This window comes from Chrysemys picta, chromosome 10 (assembly GCF_011386835.1).
Source record: "Chrysemys picta bellii isolate R12L10 chromosome 10, ASM1138683v2, whole genome shotgun sequence".
In the NCBI taxonomy this organism is placed as follows: Eukaryota; Metazoa; Chordata; order Testudines; family Emydidae; genus Chrysemys; species Chrysemys picta.
The window spans coordinates 67,731,117-67,749,484 of record NC_088800.1 but is presented as its reverse complement, the minus strand read 5'-3'; the positions used below and the strand labels follow the sequence as shown (position 1 = coordinate 67,749,484).

At 44.2% G+C, this 18,368-nt stretch overlaps 3 protein-coding genes across 4 annotated transcripts in view; all 3 read right to left on the bottom strand.

The window, feature by feature from the left end:
• CPPED1 (calcineurin like phosphoesterase domain containing 1) overlaps window positions 1-18,368 on the bottom strand; it is a 98,580-nt gene that overhangs the window by 60,978 nt on the left and 19,234 nt on the right. For both annotated transcript variants that reach the window (XM_065558899.1, XM_065558898.1), the window contains exon 2: window positions 18,039-18,257. In XM_065558899.1, the coding sequence (XP_065414971.1) occupies window positions 18,039-18,257 (219 nt within the window). The remainder of the gene's footprint in view (window positions 1-18,038; window positions 18,258-18,368) is intronic.
• LOC135973818 (uncharacterized) lies at window positions 1,817-6,599 on the bottom strand. Its single transcript, XM_065558897.1, has 2 exons — window positions 3,504-6,599; window positions 1,817-2,445 (listed from the first exon to the last, which is right to left on the bottom strand). The coding sequence occupies exons 1-2, from the start codon at window positions 3,895-3,897 to the stop codon at window positions 1,847-1,849; spliced, it is 993 nt and encodes a 330-aa protein (XP_065414969.1). The 5' UTR covers window positions 3,898-6,599; the 3' UTR covers window positions 1,817-1,846.
• LOC135973817 (uncharacterized) lies at window positions 11,412-13,580 on the bottom strand. The gene is made up of 2 exons (XM_065558896.1): window positions 12,674-13,580; window positions 11,412-12,076 (listed from the first exon to the last, which is right to left on the bottom strand). Exons 1-2 carry the CDS (start codon window positions 13,212-13,214, stop codon window positions 11,574-11,576), a joined length of 1,044 nt encoding a protein of 347 aa, XP_065414968.1. The 5' UTR covers window positions 13,215-13,580; the 3' UTR covers window positions 11,412-11,573.

Genomic DNA, 18,368 nt, shown 5'->3' with positions numbered 1-18,368 from the left:
ATGGAATGTAGACTAAGGGTATGTCTACACTACGGGATTAATCCGAATTTATATAATTCGAATTTGGGAAAGATTGTATAAAGTCGAAATGTATGCGGCCACACTAAGCACATTAATTCGGCGGTGTGCGTCCAAGTACCGGGGCTAGCGTCGATTTCTGCAGCGTTGCACTGTGGGTAGCTATCCCATAGCTATCCCATAGTTCCCGCAGTCTCCCGCGCCCATTGGAATTCTGGGTTGAGATCCCAGTGCCTGATGGGACAAAAAACATCGTCGCAGGTGGTTCTGGGTACAGCCTCACCTCCTCGCTCCCTCCCTCCCTGCATGAAAGCAACGGACGGCAGACAACCATTTTGCGCCTTTTTTCCTGGGTGAACACTACAGACTCCATACCACGGCAAGCATGGAGCCCGCTCAGCTCAAGACAGCAGTCATGAACATTGTAAACACCTCGCGCGTTCTCGTGGAGTTTATGCTGAGCCAGGACCAGAAAAACGAGGCGAGGAGGCAGCGGCGTCGGCAGCACAGCGAAAAGCATGAGGAGGACATGGACATGGATACAGAATTCTGTGAAACCATGGGCCCCGGTGCTTTGGAGATCATGTTGTTAATGGGGCAGGTTCTATCCATGGAATGCCGATTCTGGGCAAGGGAAACAAGCACAGACTGGTGGGACCGCATAGTGTTGCAGGTGTGGGATGATTCCCAGTGGCTGCGGAACTTTCGCATGCGTAAGGGCACTTTCATGGAACTTTGTGAGTTGCTGTCCCCTGCCCTGAAACGCCAGAATACCAAGATGAGAGCAGCCCTCACAGTTGGGACGCGCGTGGCGATAGCCCTGTGGAAGCTTGCAACGCCAGACAGCTACCGGTCAGTCGGGAATCAATTTGGAGTGGGCAAATCTACTGTGGGAGCTGCTGTGATGCAAGTAGCCAAAGCAATCACTCAGGTGCTGCTACGAAAGTTAGTGACTCTGGGAAATGTGCAGGCCATAGTGGATGGCTTTGCTGCAATGGGATTCCCTAACTGTGGTGGGGCGATAGATGGAACCCATATCCCTATCTTGGCACCGGAGCACCAAGCCACCGAGTACATAAACCGCAAGGGGTACTTTTCAATGGTGCTGCAAGCACTTGTGGATCACAAGGGACGTTTCACCAACATCAACGCGGGCTGGGCGGGAAGGGTTCATGACGCTTGCGTCTTCAGGAACACTACTCTGTTTAAAGGGCTGCAGCAAGGGACTTACTTTCCGGACCAGAAAATAACCGTTGGGGATGTTGAAATGCCAATAGTTATTCTTGGGGACCCAGCCTACCCCTTAATGCCATGGCTCATGAAGCCATACACAGGCAGCCTGGACAGGAGTCAGGAGCTGTTCAACTACAGGCTGAGCAAGTGCAGAATGGTGGTAGAATGTGCATTTGGCCGTTTAAAAGGTCGCTGGCGTTCATTATTGACTCGCTCTGACCTCAGCCAAAGAAATCTCCCCATTGTTATTTCTGCTTGCTGCGTGCTCCACAATCTCTGTGAAAGTAAGGGGGAGACCTTTATGGCGGGGTGGGAGGCTGAGGCAAATCGCCTGGCTGCTGATTACGCGCAGCCAGACACCAGGGCGATTAGAAGAGCACACCAGGAAGCGCTGTGCATCAGAGAAGTTTTGAAAACCAGTTTCATGACTGGCCAGGCTACAGTGTGAAATATCTGTTTGTTTCTCCTTCATGAAAACCTGCCCCCTTTATTGACTCATTTTCTGTAAGGAACCCACCCTCCCCCTTCCCCCAGCTTGCTTTCAAACCAAATAAAGTCACTATCATTTAAAAATCATTTATTCTTTATTAATAGATTAGAAAAAGAGGGAGGGAACCCGGGTGGGATTTGGGAGGAGGATCGGTGGGAAGGAAAAGGCCACTAAAAAAAGGTTAAAAAAATGACAGCCTTTTGCTTGGGCTGTCCACTGGGGTGGAATGGGAAGGTGTACGGAGTCTCCCCCCCCCCCCCCCCGCGTTCTTACACGTCTGGGTGAGGAGGATATGGAACATGGGGAGGGGGGAGGGGGGTACAGGGGCTGTAGCGGCAGTCTGTTTTCCTGCAGCCGTTCCTGAAGCTCCACCAGACGCCGGAGCATGTCTGTTTGCTCACGCAGCAGCCCCAGTGTTGCATCCTGCCTCCTCTGATCTTCCTGCTGCCACCTCTCATCTCGAGCGTGTCTCCTCTCCTCACGTTGGTCCCTCCTGTCCTCACGTTGGTCCCTCATGTCCTCACGTTCACTGGCTTCTTTCCTATACTTTGAAACCGTTTCCTTCCACTCATTCAGATGAGCTCTGTCACTGCGGCTGGATTCCATAATTTCTGCAAACATCTCGTCTCGCGTCTTCTTTTTACGACGCCTTATCTGTGATAGCCTTCGGGATGGAGGAGGGAGGCTTGAGGAATTTGCAGCTGCTGTAGGGAAGGGAAAAAAAGAGAGAATTGTTTAAAAAGATACATTTTGCAGAACAATGCTTATACTCTTTCACGGTGACCAACACTATTCACATTACATAGCACATGTGATTTCTGTGCAAGGTCGCATTTTGCCTCTTAATACTGAGTGCCTGTGGCTTCGCTGCTAGAGATCACAGGTCCGGGCAACAGAATTCGGCTTGCATGCGGCCATGGTAAGCCATTGTCTTCTGCGCCCTCCTTTCCCACATACCAAGCAAAGCCCGTAGAGTGCTGCAGTTTTTCTGTTAACATTCAGCAGCAGCAGAAAACAAACTAACCACCCCCCCCCCGTCCCGCCATGAATTCTCTGGGATGATCGCTGTACCCCTCCCCCCACCGCGTGGCTGATATCAGGGAAGATCCCTGCAGGAACCAAACTAACCCCCCCCCGCCGCCCCCCTCCCGCCATAAATTCTCTGGGATGATCATGGTACCCCTCCCCCCACCGCGTGGCTGGTAACAGGGAAGATCCCTGCTAGCCAAACGCGAAAAGCTCAGGGCCACTTTCCCATCTGCGCTTGGCTAACTGCAGGGAAGGATTTATTTTCAGCCACAGGCAAACAGCCCAGTAGGAACGGCCACCTCTGTCCCCTTAATTAAGTTCCCGTATTTCAACCAGGTTACCATGAGTGATATCACTCTCCTGAGGATTACACAACAAGATAAAGAACGGATGTTGCTTGAATGCCAGCAAACACCGGGACCATACGCTGCCAGGCTTTGTCAGGCAATGATACCAGATTACTTGCTGCAAGCATGGCGTGGTCAAGTGTCCTACCATGGAGGAGGGAATAAGGATGCACTGCCCAGAAACCTTGTGGCAAGGCTTTTGGAGTACCTCCAGGAGAGCTTCATGGAGATGTCCCTGGAGGATTTCCGCTCCATCCCCAGACACGTTAACAGACTTTTCCAGTAGCTGAACTGACCACGAATGCATCCCAAGTCCTCAGGGCAAAGTAATCATTAAAAAACGTTTGCTTTTAAAACAAGTTTTATATTTTAAAAGGTAAACTCACCTGAGGTCCCTTCCATGGGGTCAGAGTCTTGGATACTGGCTTGGGAGGGTTGGGAGGGTACTTCAGTCAGGCTGAGAAAAAGATCCTGGCTGTTGGGGAGAACGGAGTGCTGTGTGCTCTCTGCAAGCTCATCCTCCTCCTCCTCCTCTCCCCCATCGGCAGAATCCTCAGGTGTAGCTGATGAGACTATCCCCGACCCGGAATCCACGATCACAGGTGGGGTAGTGGTGGCGGCCCCCCCTAGAACTGCATGCAGCTCGGCGTAGAAGCGGCATGTCCGCGGCTCTGACCCAGAGCGACCGTTTGCCTCCTTTGTTTTTTGATAGGCTTGTCTGAGCTCCTTGACTTTCACGCGGCACTGATCTGAGTCCCTATTGTGGCCTCTCTCCATCATGCCCTTCGAGATTTTTTCAAAAGTTTTGGCATTTCGTCTTTTAGAACGAAGTTCTGCTAGCACTGAATCCTCTCCCCATATAGCGATCAGATCCAGTACCTCCCTAACGGTCTATGCTGGTGCTCTTTTTCAATTATCGGCCTGCATGGTTACCTGTGCTGATGAGCTATCTGTGGTCACCTGTGCTCTCCACGCTGGGCAAACAGGAAATGAAATTCAAATGTTCGCGGGGCTTTTCCTGTCTACCTGGCCAGTGCATCCGAGTTTAGATTGCTGTCCAGAGCGGTCACAATGATGCACTGTGGGATAGCTCCCGGAGGCCAATACCATCGAATTGCGGCCACACTATCCCTAATTCGAAATGTTAAAATCGATTTTGGCGCTACTCCGCTCGTCGGGGTGGAGTACAGAAATCGATTTAAAGGGCCCTTTATTTTGAAATAAATGGCGTCGTTGTGTGGACGGTTGCAGGGTAAATTCGAATTAACGCTGATAAAACCGAATTAAAGTCGTAGTGTAGACCACGCCTAAGAGTCTACATTAGTGAGCAAAACAAGATATCAGAATGACCTATGTATAAACAAAATGCAGCTGTTGCTCATTATTGTCTGTAACAAAAGGTATAAATGCTTGCTGTAATTGTTTACCTGTTGAGAGACCTGTTTAGCTCTCTCCCTCTTATGCAATTGATAGAGAGAAAATAAAGTATCTGATTCGCTGTACCCAAACAAAAAAGTGGAACTCTGTTATTCTCCGACAAAGATTAGGGATTTATTCCTTCACTTAACCAGATCAATTAGCATATGTAATCACAATGAAGCTGAAGTGCCATAATACTTTCCAGTTCTAGTGATTTTAATTTTTTCTAATTAACATATGAACACAAATGCATTGATCTAAAACAGTGAAAGCATAAACATTTGTTCATTGGTCCATTATCACATTGCTAACAGATCAAGTTAATCAGGTTCTACTTGTTTTTCGATTATAAACATTATTAGACAAGACTTGTTTCATTTAGTCTCTAACAGCTATATCTAATTTACAGTTGGAGATAATTGAAGCATGTAAGAGGTCACAGCATGTACTTACACTCACCATACAATTCATGAAAACACAATTAAACACCTGCCCTAATAGTCTATCATATAGTGGACTTTACAAGATTCAATTACTAGACAAGGTGTATATCAAGTTAATAACAAGCAGTAGTGTCATAAGGAAGTTACAGAATGTAAGCAAGTTTCCTCACGGCAACTCAGCTGTACAAAAGATTTGGGGTCAGATTCTCAGCTGGTGTAAATCAGTGTAAACCTCTCAGCTTCAATGGAATTATGATGATTTACCCCAGCAAAGAATCCAGCCCTTTGTATTTGACATATTAGTCTGTTGTAGCCATTTTCAATTGGCAAAATAAAACTACTATTATGAAATGAAGAGGGAAGCACTGTATCCTACGTTAAATCAAAATGCAGCACAAAGAACCATCACAGTCTGTCCATCAGTCGTCTCCCACAGAATGGCAAAGGGGATCAGAGTGCTAAAAGGAAATGTGTCCTTTCAGCTGTTTCAGCTTTTAAACAGTTCTGATTTTCAGACCATCCCCAATTTATTTATTAATTTACTTACTTCATCTTCCGTCTCACCTTAGATGGCAATTCTAGTCCTCTTTGGGCCATTTAATAATGCAAACTAGACACATCAAAGAGAAGGTACTAGGTGTCCAGCAGCAGGGTTCAAGAAAAGACACCTTTGCTAGCTGATCCATGCAAAAAAATTATATCCCAGAACTGGGGTTTTTACAGTTTAGGGATTCAACCAAACCACCTTAGTGAAGGATGTAGGTTTGAGTGCAGACTAAGACATACATACCATGTCCACGTAACTGGAAAAGGGCAACATGATTGATATTCTGAAGCTGACAATGGATGCTGCAAGTCCATTAGTGGACAAAAAAAGTCAGCTCCTGACAAGGTTGCCCATTATATATTAACATTTGTTTATTAATTTTATAATAGAAATTAATAAATAATATCTAGATGTAATTTTAAAATTTCTACTCCCAGAGTAGAAATTAAACCTAAAGACATCAAATTCAAGAGTCCTATTTTTATTCACTTTGCGCTGGACGCTATGAGCCAGATAGTCAAAGGTACTTAGGCACCTAAAGATGCAGGTCCAGTGGGATTTTCCAACAGAGGCACATAGATTTGAAAGAAGTGGAATTTAGCCTAAGCCAAATTTTCAGAACCTCTCATTGCACCTGGAGAATTTAAGAGTACATCATCATTTGGCCTATGTCATTAAAGAGACTCAACATTTTGTCCTATATTATTTATTCCATTGCATTGTACAGGTTTTTCCATAATATGACCACCCGGATGGATAAAAATCAATTATTTTTTTAAAAATAAATAAAAAACTATTTTTAATGTAAGTTAAATACAGGGCTGTTGTATTTATTTTTTAAAATAAATTTAAAATTGACAACCTATGTTAAGGCTAAAATTATAATATATTAAAATTTAGTTCATAAAAATAATGGAAATGCTATTTGGCAGAAACAACTTTCTAAGGCTATGTCTACACTACCGCTGTAAGTTGACCTATGCTATGCAACTCCAGCTACTTGAATAACATAGCTGGAGTCGATGTACCTTAGGTCGAGTTACCATGCGGTCTACACGAAAAACTCGCCCGTCGACTTACTCTTCTCATCAGGGGTAGAGTACAGGGATCGACTGGAGGGAGATGTGTTGTCGATTTGGCGGGTCTTCACTAGATCCGCTAAATCTACCGCCAGTGAATCTCAGAGTGTCGACCCTAGCTGTAGTGTAGACCTGCACTAGGGATTAAAAAAGATGAAAATTATAATTTAAAGAGGAAGATTTAGAGAACTCAATATACGATCATTGGAAAGTTGCAGCAAAGCAGTGAAACAAGCAAATTATCCAATCAATGGCATTTTTGTGCTTTGCAGGTTAACATTTTTGCTATACCAAATTATGCTAACTTAATATACACATGGAAGTCTTTAGGAAAAAAATCTTCAGTGATCACAATACATCTAGTTATAAATATCTAAGGAGCTTGTAGAAAAAGTTATTTTTAGTAATACCTTATACTGCAACTGTATTTTGTAAAATTCTTGATTTAGTACCACAATACTAGGTTAACTATTCTTGGTAACACTATTTCTGATTACATAATCAAGACGAACTTTTCAAAATAATGTTCTGAGTATAAATCACTTTTAATCAGCATCTACATACTGAGACATTGGCACTGATTACTTAGCTCCTTTAATAGCAAGTGTAATGGATAACAAGTGTTTTGCTTGATTGCTTCCTAGCTTAGTTGATCAGGATTCTATTCATCACTCTTAGCTGTTGGAATCCTGAGACTTCTTGGAGTCCCTGTTTAAAGGTCTTGACATCATTTTGACCAAAAATCTGTGGTGGTTTACAATTCAGTCAGTCAAAGTTCTACGTACTTCATGTGTTCCTCCTAGTTAAAAATGTATTTAAGATGGGTAGGGTTTTTTGTTTTTTTAACTGATTGAGATGGCAGTTGAGCATAGAAAAATTTAAATACAATCCAAGAGAGCATAGATAATAATATGAAATCAATGGATGCTAAAAATGTATTCAAACTTTAATCTGACATTCTTAAGCAAAAACCATATTGGGAAAACAACTGCAGTACTCTTTGATTAACATTATTTTTGTCAGCTTAAGTGTAGTTTAAAACCACAACTAAACTAGAGAGCTTGTATCAATTGGATATATATCAATTAGAAATATTAATGGGCCAAATTCACTACTGTCAGACTGAAATCAAGGATTGCCTCCTCTTATGCCTTTGGTGATTTATGTCCATTGAGGAAACATTTTTTAGCCTTTCCTCCTAATACATGATGAAACTAAAATGATTAAACAAATTGACATAGATCAGTAGAAAAACTCCACTGCAGAAAAGCATGAAATGAAGTCAGTATCTCTTCACTACAAATGTATTAGTGTAGATCCAAATCTTGTGTTGAATGGTGATAAAAATAGTGAAATCAGAAAGAAGTAAAAGGAAAAGAAAAAAAACCTGACAAAAATAGTATTAGATACCAATACTCCAAACACTTGATGCATCTGATGGTACGTCTACACTACGAAATTAGTTCGAATTTATAGAAGCCGGTTTTATTGAAATCGGTTGTATACAGCCGATTGTGTGTGTCCACACAATAAAATGCTCTAGGTGCTCTAGTCGGCGGACCGCGTCCACAGTACAAGGCTAGCGTCGACTTCCGGAGCACTGCACTATGGGTAGCTATCCCACAGCTATCCCACAGTTCCCGCAGTCTCCGCCGCCCTTTGAATTCTGGGTTGAGATCCCAATGCCCGGATGATGCAAAACAGTGTCGCGGGCGGTTCTGGGTACATGTCGTCAGGCCCCTCCCTCCCCCGTCACAGCAACGGCAGACAATAGATTCGCGCCTCTTTACCTGGGTTACCTGGGTTACCTGTGCAGACAACATGGAGCCCGCTCAGCTGAGCTCACCGTCACCATATGTCCTCTGGGTGCCGGCAGACGTGGGACTGCATTGCTACACAGCAGCAGCTGCTAACTGCCTTTTGGCGGTAGACGGTGCAGTAGACTGGTAGCCTTCATCGGCGATCTGGGTGCTGGCAGCCGTGTGGCTTGCCTTTTGGCAGTAAATGGTGTATTACGACTATTAGCCGTCCTATTACAAGTCGGGTCATCGCACGTTAGCAGAGTCTTCCCCGAGCAGCCGATTGTGCAATAGGCCTGAAGACCATCGTCATACGCCGCCCCGTATTTGCTGCCAAGCACCCAGAAAGATGCCGAGGGCTATCAGTCACGCTGCACCGTCGTCTTAAGATGTAAAAAATAGATTTGCTCTGTATTCATTTGCTTCCCCCTCCCTCCGTCAAACCAACGGCCTGCTAAGCCCAGGGTTTTCAGTTTAATCTTTGGTGGGGACCATTCTGTGTGACAGTTGTTTGTGTTTCTCCCTGATGCACAGCCACCGTTCTTGATTTTAATTCCCTGTGCCTGTACGCCATGTCGTCACTCGGCCCGCCCTCCCTCCTTCCCCTAGTCCGTCAGATACTACGTTTGCGCCACAGCTCAGAGAGCCGAGAAGCGGTTCGTGCCTTTTCTTTGAATTCTGGGTTGAGATCCCAATGCCCGGATGATGCAAAACAGTGTCGCGGGCGGTTCTGGGTACATGTCGTCAGGCCCCTCCCCACTCGTCACAGCAACGCAGACAATAGATTCGCGCCTTTTTACCTGGGTTACCTGTGCAGACAACATACCACGGCAAGCATGGAGCCCGCTCAGCTCAGCTGAGCTCACCGTCACCATATGTCCTCTGGGTGCCGGCAAACGTGGGACTGCATTGCTACACAGCAGCAGCTGCTAACTGCCTTTTGGCGGTAGACGGTGTAGCATGAGTGATAGCCATGGGGCTGGCAGCCGTAGGGCTGCATTGCACCAGCCCCTTGCCAGGCGATGGTATATTATGACTGGTACCCGTCATCGTCGTATTGGTGTGGCTGTCAATCATGGCCACCTGGGCAGACATGCTACTGTTTCGATGATGATGGCTACCAGTCGTAATATACTATTTTCTGCCAATTGCCCAGTATTGTCTGCTAAGCACCCAGAAGAGGTCGAGGGCGATGCTGGGTGCTGGCGGACGTGGGGCTGGCAGACGTGGGGCTGCATTGCTACACAGCAGCAGCCCCTTGCCTTTTGGCAGATGATGGTATTTTATGATTGGTACCCATCGTCATCGTACTGGAGAGGCTATCACTCATGCTGCACCGTCGACTGCCAGCTTAAGAGGTAAAAAATAGATTTGTTCTGTATTCATTTGCTTCCCCTTCCTCTGTGAAATAAATGGCCTGCTAAGCCCAGGGTTTTCAGTTTAATCTTTGGGGGGACCATTCTGTGTGACAGTTGTTTGTGTTTCTCCCTGTTCCTGTACCTGTACGCCATGTCGTCACTCGGCCCTCCCTCCCTCCCGCCCTCCCTCCTTCTCCTTGTCCATCAGATACTACTTTCGCGCCTTTTTTCTGACCAGGCGCCATAGCTAGCACTGGGATCGTGGAGCCCGCTCAGATCACCGCGGCAATTATGAGCACTATGAGCACCACGCGCATTGTCCTGGAGTATATGCGGAGCCAGGACATGCCAAGGCGAAACCCGGACCAGGCGAGGAGGCGATTGCAGCGCGGCGACGAGAGTGATGAGGAAATTGACATGGACATAGACCTCTCACAAGGCACAGGCCCCAGCAATGTGGAAATCATGGTGTCACTGGGGCAGGTTGATGCCGTGGAATGCCGATTCTGGGCCCGGGAAACAAGCACAGACTGGTGGGACCGCATCGTGCTGCAGGTATGGGACGATTCCCAGTGGCTGCGAAACTTTCGCATGCGTAAGGGCACTTTCATGGAACTTTGTGACTTGCTTTCCCCTGCCCTGAAACGCCAGGATACCAAGATGAGAGCAGCCCTCACAGTTGAGAAGCGAGTGGCGATAGCCCTGTGGAAGCTTGCAACGCCAGACAGCTACCGGTCAGTCGGGAATCAATTTGGAGTGGGCAAATCTATGGTGGGGGCTGCTGTGATCCAATTTGCCAGGGCAATGAAAGACCTGGTGATAGCAAGGGTAGTGACTCTGGGCAACGTGCAGTCAATAGTGGATGGTTTTGCTGAAATGGGATTCCCAAACTGTGGCGGGGCCATAGACTGAACCCATATCCCTATCTTGTCACCGGAGCACCAAGCCACCGACTACGTAAACCGCAAGGGGTACTTTTCAATGCAGCTGCAAGCCCTGGTGGATCACAAGGGACGTTTCACCAACATCAACGTGGGATGGCCGGGAAAGGTACATGATGCTCGCGTCTTCAGGAACTCTGCTCTGTTTCGAAAGCTAGAGGAAGGGACTTTCTTCCCGGACCAGAAAGTGACCATTGGGGATGTTGAAATGCCTATCATGATCCTTGGGGACCCAGCCTACCCCTTAATGCCATGGCTCATGAAGCCGTACACAGGCAGCCTGGACAGGAGTCAGGACCTGTTCAACTACAGGCTGAGCAAGTGCCGAATGGTGGTGGAATGTGCATTTGGACGTTTAAAAGCGCGCTGGCGCAGCTTACTGACTCGCTCAGACCTCAGCGAAAAGAATATCCCCATTGTTATTGCTACTTGCTGTGCGCTCCACAATATCTGTGAGAGTAAGGGGGAGACCTTTATGGCGGGGTGGGAGGTTGAGGCAACTCGCCTGGCCGCTGATTATGCGCAGCCAGACACCAGGGCGGTTAGAGGAGCACAGCAGGGCGCGGTGCGCATCAGAGAAGCTTTGAAAACGAGTTTTGTGACTGGCCAGGCTACTGTGTGAAACTTCTGTTTGTTTCTCCTTGATGAACCCTCCAAACCCCCCCCCCCGACCCGGTTCACTCTACTTCCCTGTAAACCAACCACCCCACCCCACCCTCCCCTCCCGCTTGCAGAGGCAATAAAGTCATTTTTTTTTAACATTCATGCATTCTTTATTAGTTCCTTACAGAGGTAGGGGGATAATTGCCAAGGTAGCCTGGGATGGGTGGGGGAGGAGGGATGGAAAAGGACACACTGCATTTTAAAACTTTAAGTCTTATTGAAGGTCAGCCTTCTGATGCTTGGGCGATCATCTGGGGTGGAGTGACTGGGTGGACGGAGGCCCCCCCACCGTGTTCTTGGGCGTCTTGGTGAGGAGGCTATGGAACTTGGGGAGGAGGGCTGTTGGTTACACAGGGGCTGTAGCGGCGGTCTCTGCTCCTGCTGCCTTTCCTGCAACTCAACCATACGCTCGAGCATATCAGTTTGATGCTCCAGCAGATGGAGCATTGCCTCTTGCCGTCTGTCTGCAAGCTGACGCCACCTATCGTCTTCAGCCCGCCACTTGCTCTGTTCATCCCGCGATTCAGCCCGCCACCTCTCCTCTCGTTCATATTGGGCTTTTCTCATCTCCGACATTGACTGCCTCCACGCATTCTGCTGTGCTCTATCAGCGTGGGCGGACATCTGCAGCTCCGTGAACATCTCGTCCCTCGTCCTACGTTTTCTCTTTCTAATGTTCACGAGCCTCTGCGAAGGAGAAACATTTGCAGCTGGCGGAGGAGAAGGGAGAGGTGGTTAAAAAAGACACATTTTAGAGAACAATGGGTACACTCTTTCATTACAAGGTCGCATATTTCGGCTTGCAGGCAGCCATCGTAGGCCACAGTGTTTTGGCTTTTTTAACCTTCTTAACATGCGGGAAAGGTTGCAAACAGCAGCGCATTTCCCATATCAAGGATGAATTGGGTTGTCCATTTAAAATGGGGTTTCAATGTAAAAGGAGGGGGCTGCGGTTTCCCGGTTAACATGTGGCACAAACACAAGTAAACCACCCCCCCACACACACACACACACGATTCTCTGGGATGATCACTTCACCCCTCCCTCCACCGCGTGGTTAACAGCGGGGAACATTTCTGGTCAGAAGAGCAGGAACGGGCGCCTCTGAATGTCCCCTTAATAAAATCACCCCATTTCAACCAGGAGAGCTTTCTGGAGATGTCCCTGGAGGATTTCCGCTCCATCCCCATACACGTTAACAGACTTTTCCAGTAGATGTACTGGCCGCGATTGCCAGGGCAAAGTAATCATTAAACACGCTTGCTTTTTTTGGTAATGTTTACAAATAGTTACAAAGTTACACTCACCAGAGGTCTCCTGTGTGCCCTGAGGGTCTTGGGTGAGTTCGGGGGTTACTGGTTCCAGGTCCAGGGTCACAAACATATCCTGGCTGTTGGGGAAACCGGTTTCTCCGCTTCCTTGCTGCTGTGAGCTACCTACAGTACCTCCATCCTCATCTTCATCGTTCCCCGAACCGTCTTCCCTGTGTGTTTCTCCAGTGAGAGAGTCATAGCACACGGTTGGGGTAGTGGTGGCTGCACCCCCTAGGATCGCATGCAGCTCCGCGTAGTAGCGGCAAGTTTGCGGCTCTGCCCCGGACCTTCCGTTTGCTTCTCTGGCTTTGTGGTAAGCTTGCCGTAGCTCCTTAATTTTCACGCGGCACTGCTGTGTGTCCCTGTTATGGCCTCGGTCCTTCATGGCCTTGGAGATCTTTTCTAATACTTTTCCATTTCTTTTACTGCTACGGAGTTCAGCTATCACTGCTTCATCTCCCCATATGGCGAGCAGATCTCGTACCTCCCGTTCGGTCCATGCTGGAGCTCTTTTGCGATCCTGGGAGGACTCCATCACGGTTACCTGTGCTGATGAGCTCTGCGGGGTCACCTGTGCTCTCCACGCTGGGCAAACAGGAAATGAAATTCAAACCTTCGCGGGTCTTTTCCTGTCTACCTGGTCAGTGCATCTGAGTTGAGAGTGCTGTCCAGAGCGGTCACAATGAAGCACTGTGGGATAGCTCCCGGAGGCCAATAACGTCGAATTCCGTCCACACTACCCCAATTCCGACCCGCAAAGACCGGTTTTATCGCTAATCCCCTCGTCAGAGGTGGTGTAAAGAAACCGGTTTAAAGGACCCTTTAAGTCGAAAGAAAGGGCTTCGTTGTGTGAACGTGTCCAGGCTTAATTCGGTTTAACGCTGCTAAAATCGACCTAAACCCGTAGTGTAGACCAGGCCTGAGTAACTTCACACACATGAGCAGTCCCGGGCCTGGTCTACACTTAAAGTTTAGGTCGACATATCTAAGTTGCTTAGGGCTATGAAAAATCCACATCTCGACATTTCCACTGACAGCACTACAGTTACTTGTGGAGGTGGTGTTCCTCACTGTTGGAAAAAGCCCTTCAAGTTGATGTCAACCCCACAGTGTAGACACAGCTATGTCAACATAACTACAGTGCCATGGCTATGCGGGTATACTCCCCGTTGTTTAGATAGAAGTGTCTGTTGGATTGAATTTTAAAAGTTAAGTTTTAAGACCTCCGATTATTGCTGGTTATACATCGCAGAAATGTGTTACTTGGAAGGAGGTAATTTTTTAAACATCAAAAATCAATTAATTATTCATAACAAAAAATACTTAAATTCTCAAGCAGTTTGCCTTTTTCTCCTTAATGCCGCAGAAGGTTTTTCTACAACTTCAAATTCTTGACATAACAAAGTGAAAGCACTTACAGACCAATTTAAGTAGTCCTATGATGATTTCCATAATCAGGTCATTTTTTCACAGTAATCAGTTGCTGATTTAGCTTTGCTTCAGTCTAATTATGGCATCTCTGAATGACAAGAGAATGTCACTCTTTGATTTTTAATTGTGGTTAAAAAATATTAAATCCAAGCATAACAATAGCCATTGGAGTCAATGGACATGTGACAGGGTATTTCTTTTTTTGTAATCTTGACCCAAACCATGTGACTGCGGAAAGGTAACAAAGAACAGTGTGTTACAAACACTCGTGTGTATCAGAAGAGAAATTAGAGAGGATAATATCAGATAAAAATCTCTGTAGCAACTAATTCTAATGTCAGGGGATTGAAATTTTGGTGGAGAAAGCACAGCAAATGAGTTGTTAAGGAACCAAGAGCTTGATTCATTGCAAAATGTCTTGTATTTTTTTTTTTAAAAAGAAATAAAATATCCATCAACCATCCAGACTTGTTTCCACACACATTTCTCAAAACATTTTCAGTAAGTGTTTCATTATGACTTCTTTAGGATTTGGATTTGTTTTCAAAATTTTCTTCTCTTTTAGTTGATTTATTATTCCATTTATTCTCCTTTTGAAATAATTTTTATTTAAGATTATTCCAAAAGCTTACTGCAAATAAGTGAAAGAAAATGTTAGGGGAAAAAAATACAAAACCCCACCAAAAATTTCAGCTCCTCCAAGGCATCCATATTTTTATGTTCATTCATTTATGATTAAACCAGAATCCTTCTTTTTGTACTTATCTTCTATAGAATATTTTTCTGACTGTGTTTCCATTCCACTTGCTGCTTCAAGCAAGTCTCAATGACCTTTTGGGCAAACATCCAAAGAACACTGACGGAGTTTATGTCCGTGATGAGATTGCACACACAGTCTCTTAGCCAAAGAATGATTTACTTTAGCAACTTTGTCTCTTTTCAGTTTAGACAGAAAGACAAATTACGGCTATAAAATGTATTTATAAAAAGCGTCAGTAAATCGTTCGTATAAACTTAAACACATGTAAACAGAATGTAAAGCAATGAAAGCTGTTCTTGTAGGAGCTACACTTTCCTTTAATAGACTATTTCCTTAGCTACTTTATGCTTATAAAGTGTCTAATAAGCATAAAGCAGATGTATAGAATATTGCTTCATTGATTTAAGATTACGTTTATATTTACATAGTATCAAAGCTAGATACTTTGTATACCTGTACTACCTATAGTTACTAGCTATCTTTACACCAGAAAGAAGAGATGAGACAAACTGCTCTCTCCTGCTACTACTTGGAAATTGCAATAGGCTGCTGCCAATATTTATACAATGCATAGCAAATACACTATACAGAACATAAGTAGTCTTAGCTCTACAATCTGTTCAGTTTAACATTCATATATTTTGTAACTAAGATGACTATTTGATAAACAAATTTGTCAGAGTATGGCAAATTGTTAAGTTTTATGATAAGTGAGAGCCCTATGTTCATGAAAGTTGCCAGACCGGTGATACTTAGACCTCAGTGGTTCGGGAGTCAAATTAACGATCAACATTACCCAAAAGAGCCACAGTACTGTGAATTCGTGGTTTCATTTACTATAGTATTATATATTCATATTTAAACAGTGTGACGGGAAATATTTAGTTTTTTATATCTGTATATAGTCTCACAGCAAAATGACCAAACAAGTATTATTTATCAACTACAATTGGGTAAGTAAAAAACATAGTAAAGGCATCCTGATTGGTTAATAACTTAGACTGGTTAATAATAAAAATCACACAGTGTTAATATCACATGCTACAGGAGACACATTAAAAAAGTCACTTGCAGTTCACAAGAGTCAGTCTCAGTATCACTGTGCTAGACAGATAATACTGGTTGGAAAAGTCCACTATCCAACTCCTACCCCACCAAAAAAAAATATATATATATATTTTACAAGGGTGATAGCATACATATTTCTGCAGTCTGTCATGCCCGAACCTGATCTGTACAGACACCGTCTAGAAATGAGAGGATAGATCAGGCTCTACGCCCACTCAATCCTTAGTCCCTCTGAAATTTTTAACAAGAGGACTACTTATGATGGAGCTTGTTATATGGACATGAGTCCTGAGTAGACAAAACTCTTTTCAGAGGCTTAAGAGCCATTTTATGTTAATGACTTTCAGGAAATACGCATGCAAGGTGAAATCCAACATACCAGTTTTATATTAGGTTACTGCATTATTTAATTTGGTGACTGGAAGTCCTCCAAACAGATGCAGCAGAAATATTATAGCTGGTTTCTGGAGTTTCCCCTGTGCGCTCTCTCTCCTCCCCCCGCAGGGATACCAAAAGCAACAAATTTGGAATATTACTAACAAACAAACAAACAGGGGATATTTGTTGAAAAATCTCATTACAATTTTGTACTGGGAAAGTCAGACTCTTTAAAAAAAAAATGTGGCAATCCTTTATGCAATGGAGAGATTAGCAAGTTATCTGCTGCAGTACTGAAGTTCATGGGAGTTTTGCCTCCATTGATGTAGGATCATGACCCTTTAGTCATTCTCCCTCAGAAGGGAGAAAAAAGTTTTACAATTTTATATTGATTTTATGATGTTCAATTTAAAAAGTGAAGGGAAATCCTATACGACAACCTAAGTACCAAACATACTGTATATTTTTACCACTGTGTAACGATAATTTTGTTTGAAATTAAGTATTTTATGATTACATCATATTCTCTTTATTTATGGAGCACCTTTAATCCAAAGCATTGGAGAAAGATAATAAAAACACGCAATCAACAATTCATAAAATGTTAACAACCAGTGATCCTGAGTGAGAGCAAAATACAAGAAAATGGAAGAGACAGCAAAATGTAAGCAGCAGCAGCTTGAGTTAATACTTTAAATGATGCCTGCATTTAAATAAACCAGTGAAGTGACCGAGAGATGAAAGACCAGATCCTATGATCAATTGCTTGAACTATCCAATACTCTTATGTTATTTTGCTTAGTTTAACAGATTATTTCATTAGGAAGTTTAAATTTGGTGGTTTCCTATGCTTTTCTATTATCAAAACCATGTACAGATTTAAAAAAAAAAAAAAGTTCTGTGGCCTATAACCCCCTAACGTCAATTAGGGCTTCTAATTAAAATTGCCAAGATGTTGAGGTTTTTAAATAAGAAAACCCCATGAAGTCTATGAAACTATTTATACACTCCCAGTAAAATTATTTTTCTTTTAAACAAAAAGAACAGTTATGGTAAAGAAAATTTACTGGTCTAGTTGCAAAAGTAAGGAACAGCTAAATCTTGTAATCCATATTTGTATATGTTCTGTTGTAGCCTGCTTCAGTATATAACACTAGTCTGATCTCATGGTCCTGCAATAATGGATTAGAATTCTACTCTCTGAATTGTATTAGGGCATTTTAAGATCGAGTATATTACTTTTAAGATGAAGGTTCTATTAAGCATTAGAAATATCTCGCTGAAGATTTTCTATTAGGCCCCAAACTCAACTCCCTTTAGGTACTCAAATGCGTGGCTATTCTTTGGTTCTCTCCCCAGTACTGCTCAGTCACCTGGCTGGAGTCCCTATACTGTTTATGAAAGTAATACTTTTGGTGAAAGTACTTTTACATGTCCTCTTGAAAATTATATTTCATTCTAACAGCAAATTTCTCTAAGCTACAGGAAGAAGTTACTAACAGAGAGGCAGAGCTAGCATGCATGAATGGCACAGGGAGTCAACTGGAGAGGTCAGAATACTACTTCAAGCATGGGCTTAGAAGTACACATCCATGAGAACACGATACTATATAGTATCTTATACTATGCCTGACTGTAAAGCTATGGTAATTGTATATCACATCGAAAATTAAAAAAGAAAATGGGAATATGACTACCTGTGTAGATTTTTAACAGTCTTACCTGGCATACCATGTATGAGGTCACCACACAGTACAAAGAACTTGGGCTTGGGGTTTAACTGGTTAATGGCTTGCACAGCTTGCTCTGTTAATTTGATCTCCTCTTCCCATTCATCACCTCCATTGTCACAGTCACCAATTGCCCAGGCTTTCATCAGTCCAAACTGGGGATCCGCTCCTTGGATGAAGTAGAAAGGGGCTTTCCATTGACATTCATCATCTTTAAAAAATATATATATATTAGTAAAATCTTAAAGGGAAAGGAAATTTTCCCTGTATTATCAAGGTGAAGAGTAACTTTCTTTAAATGAAGGCCACTTTAATACAGTAG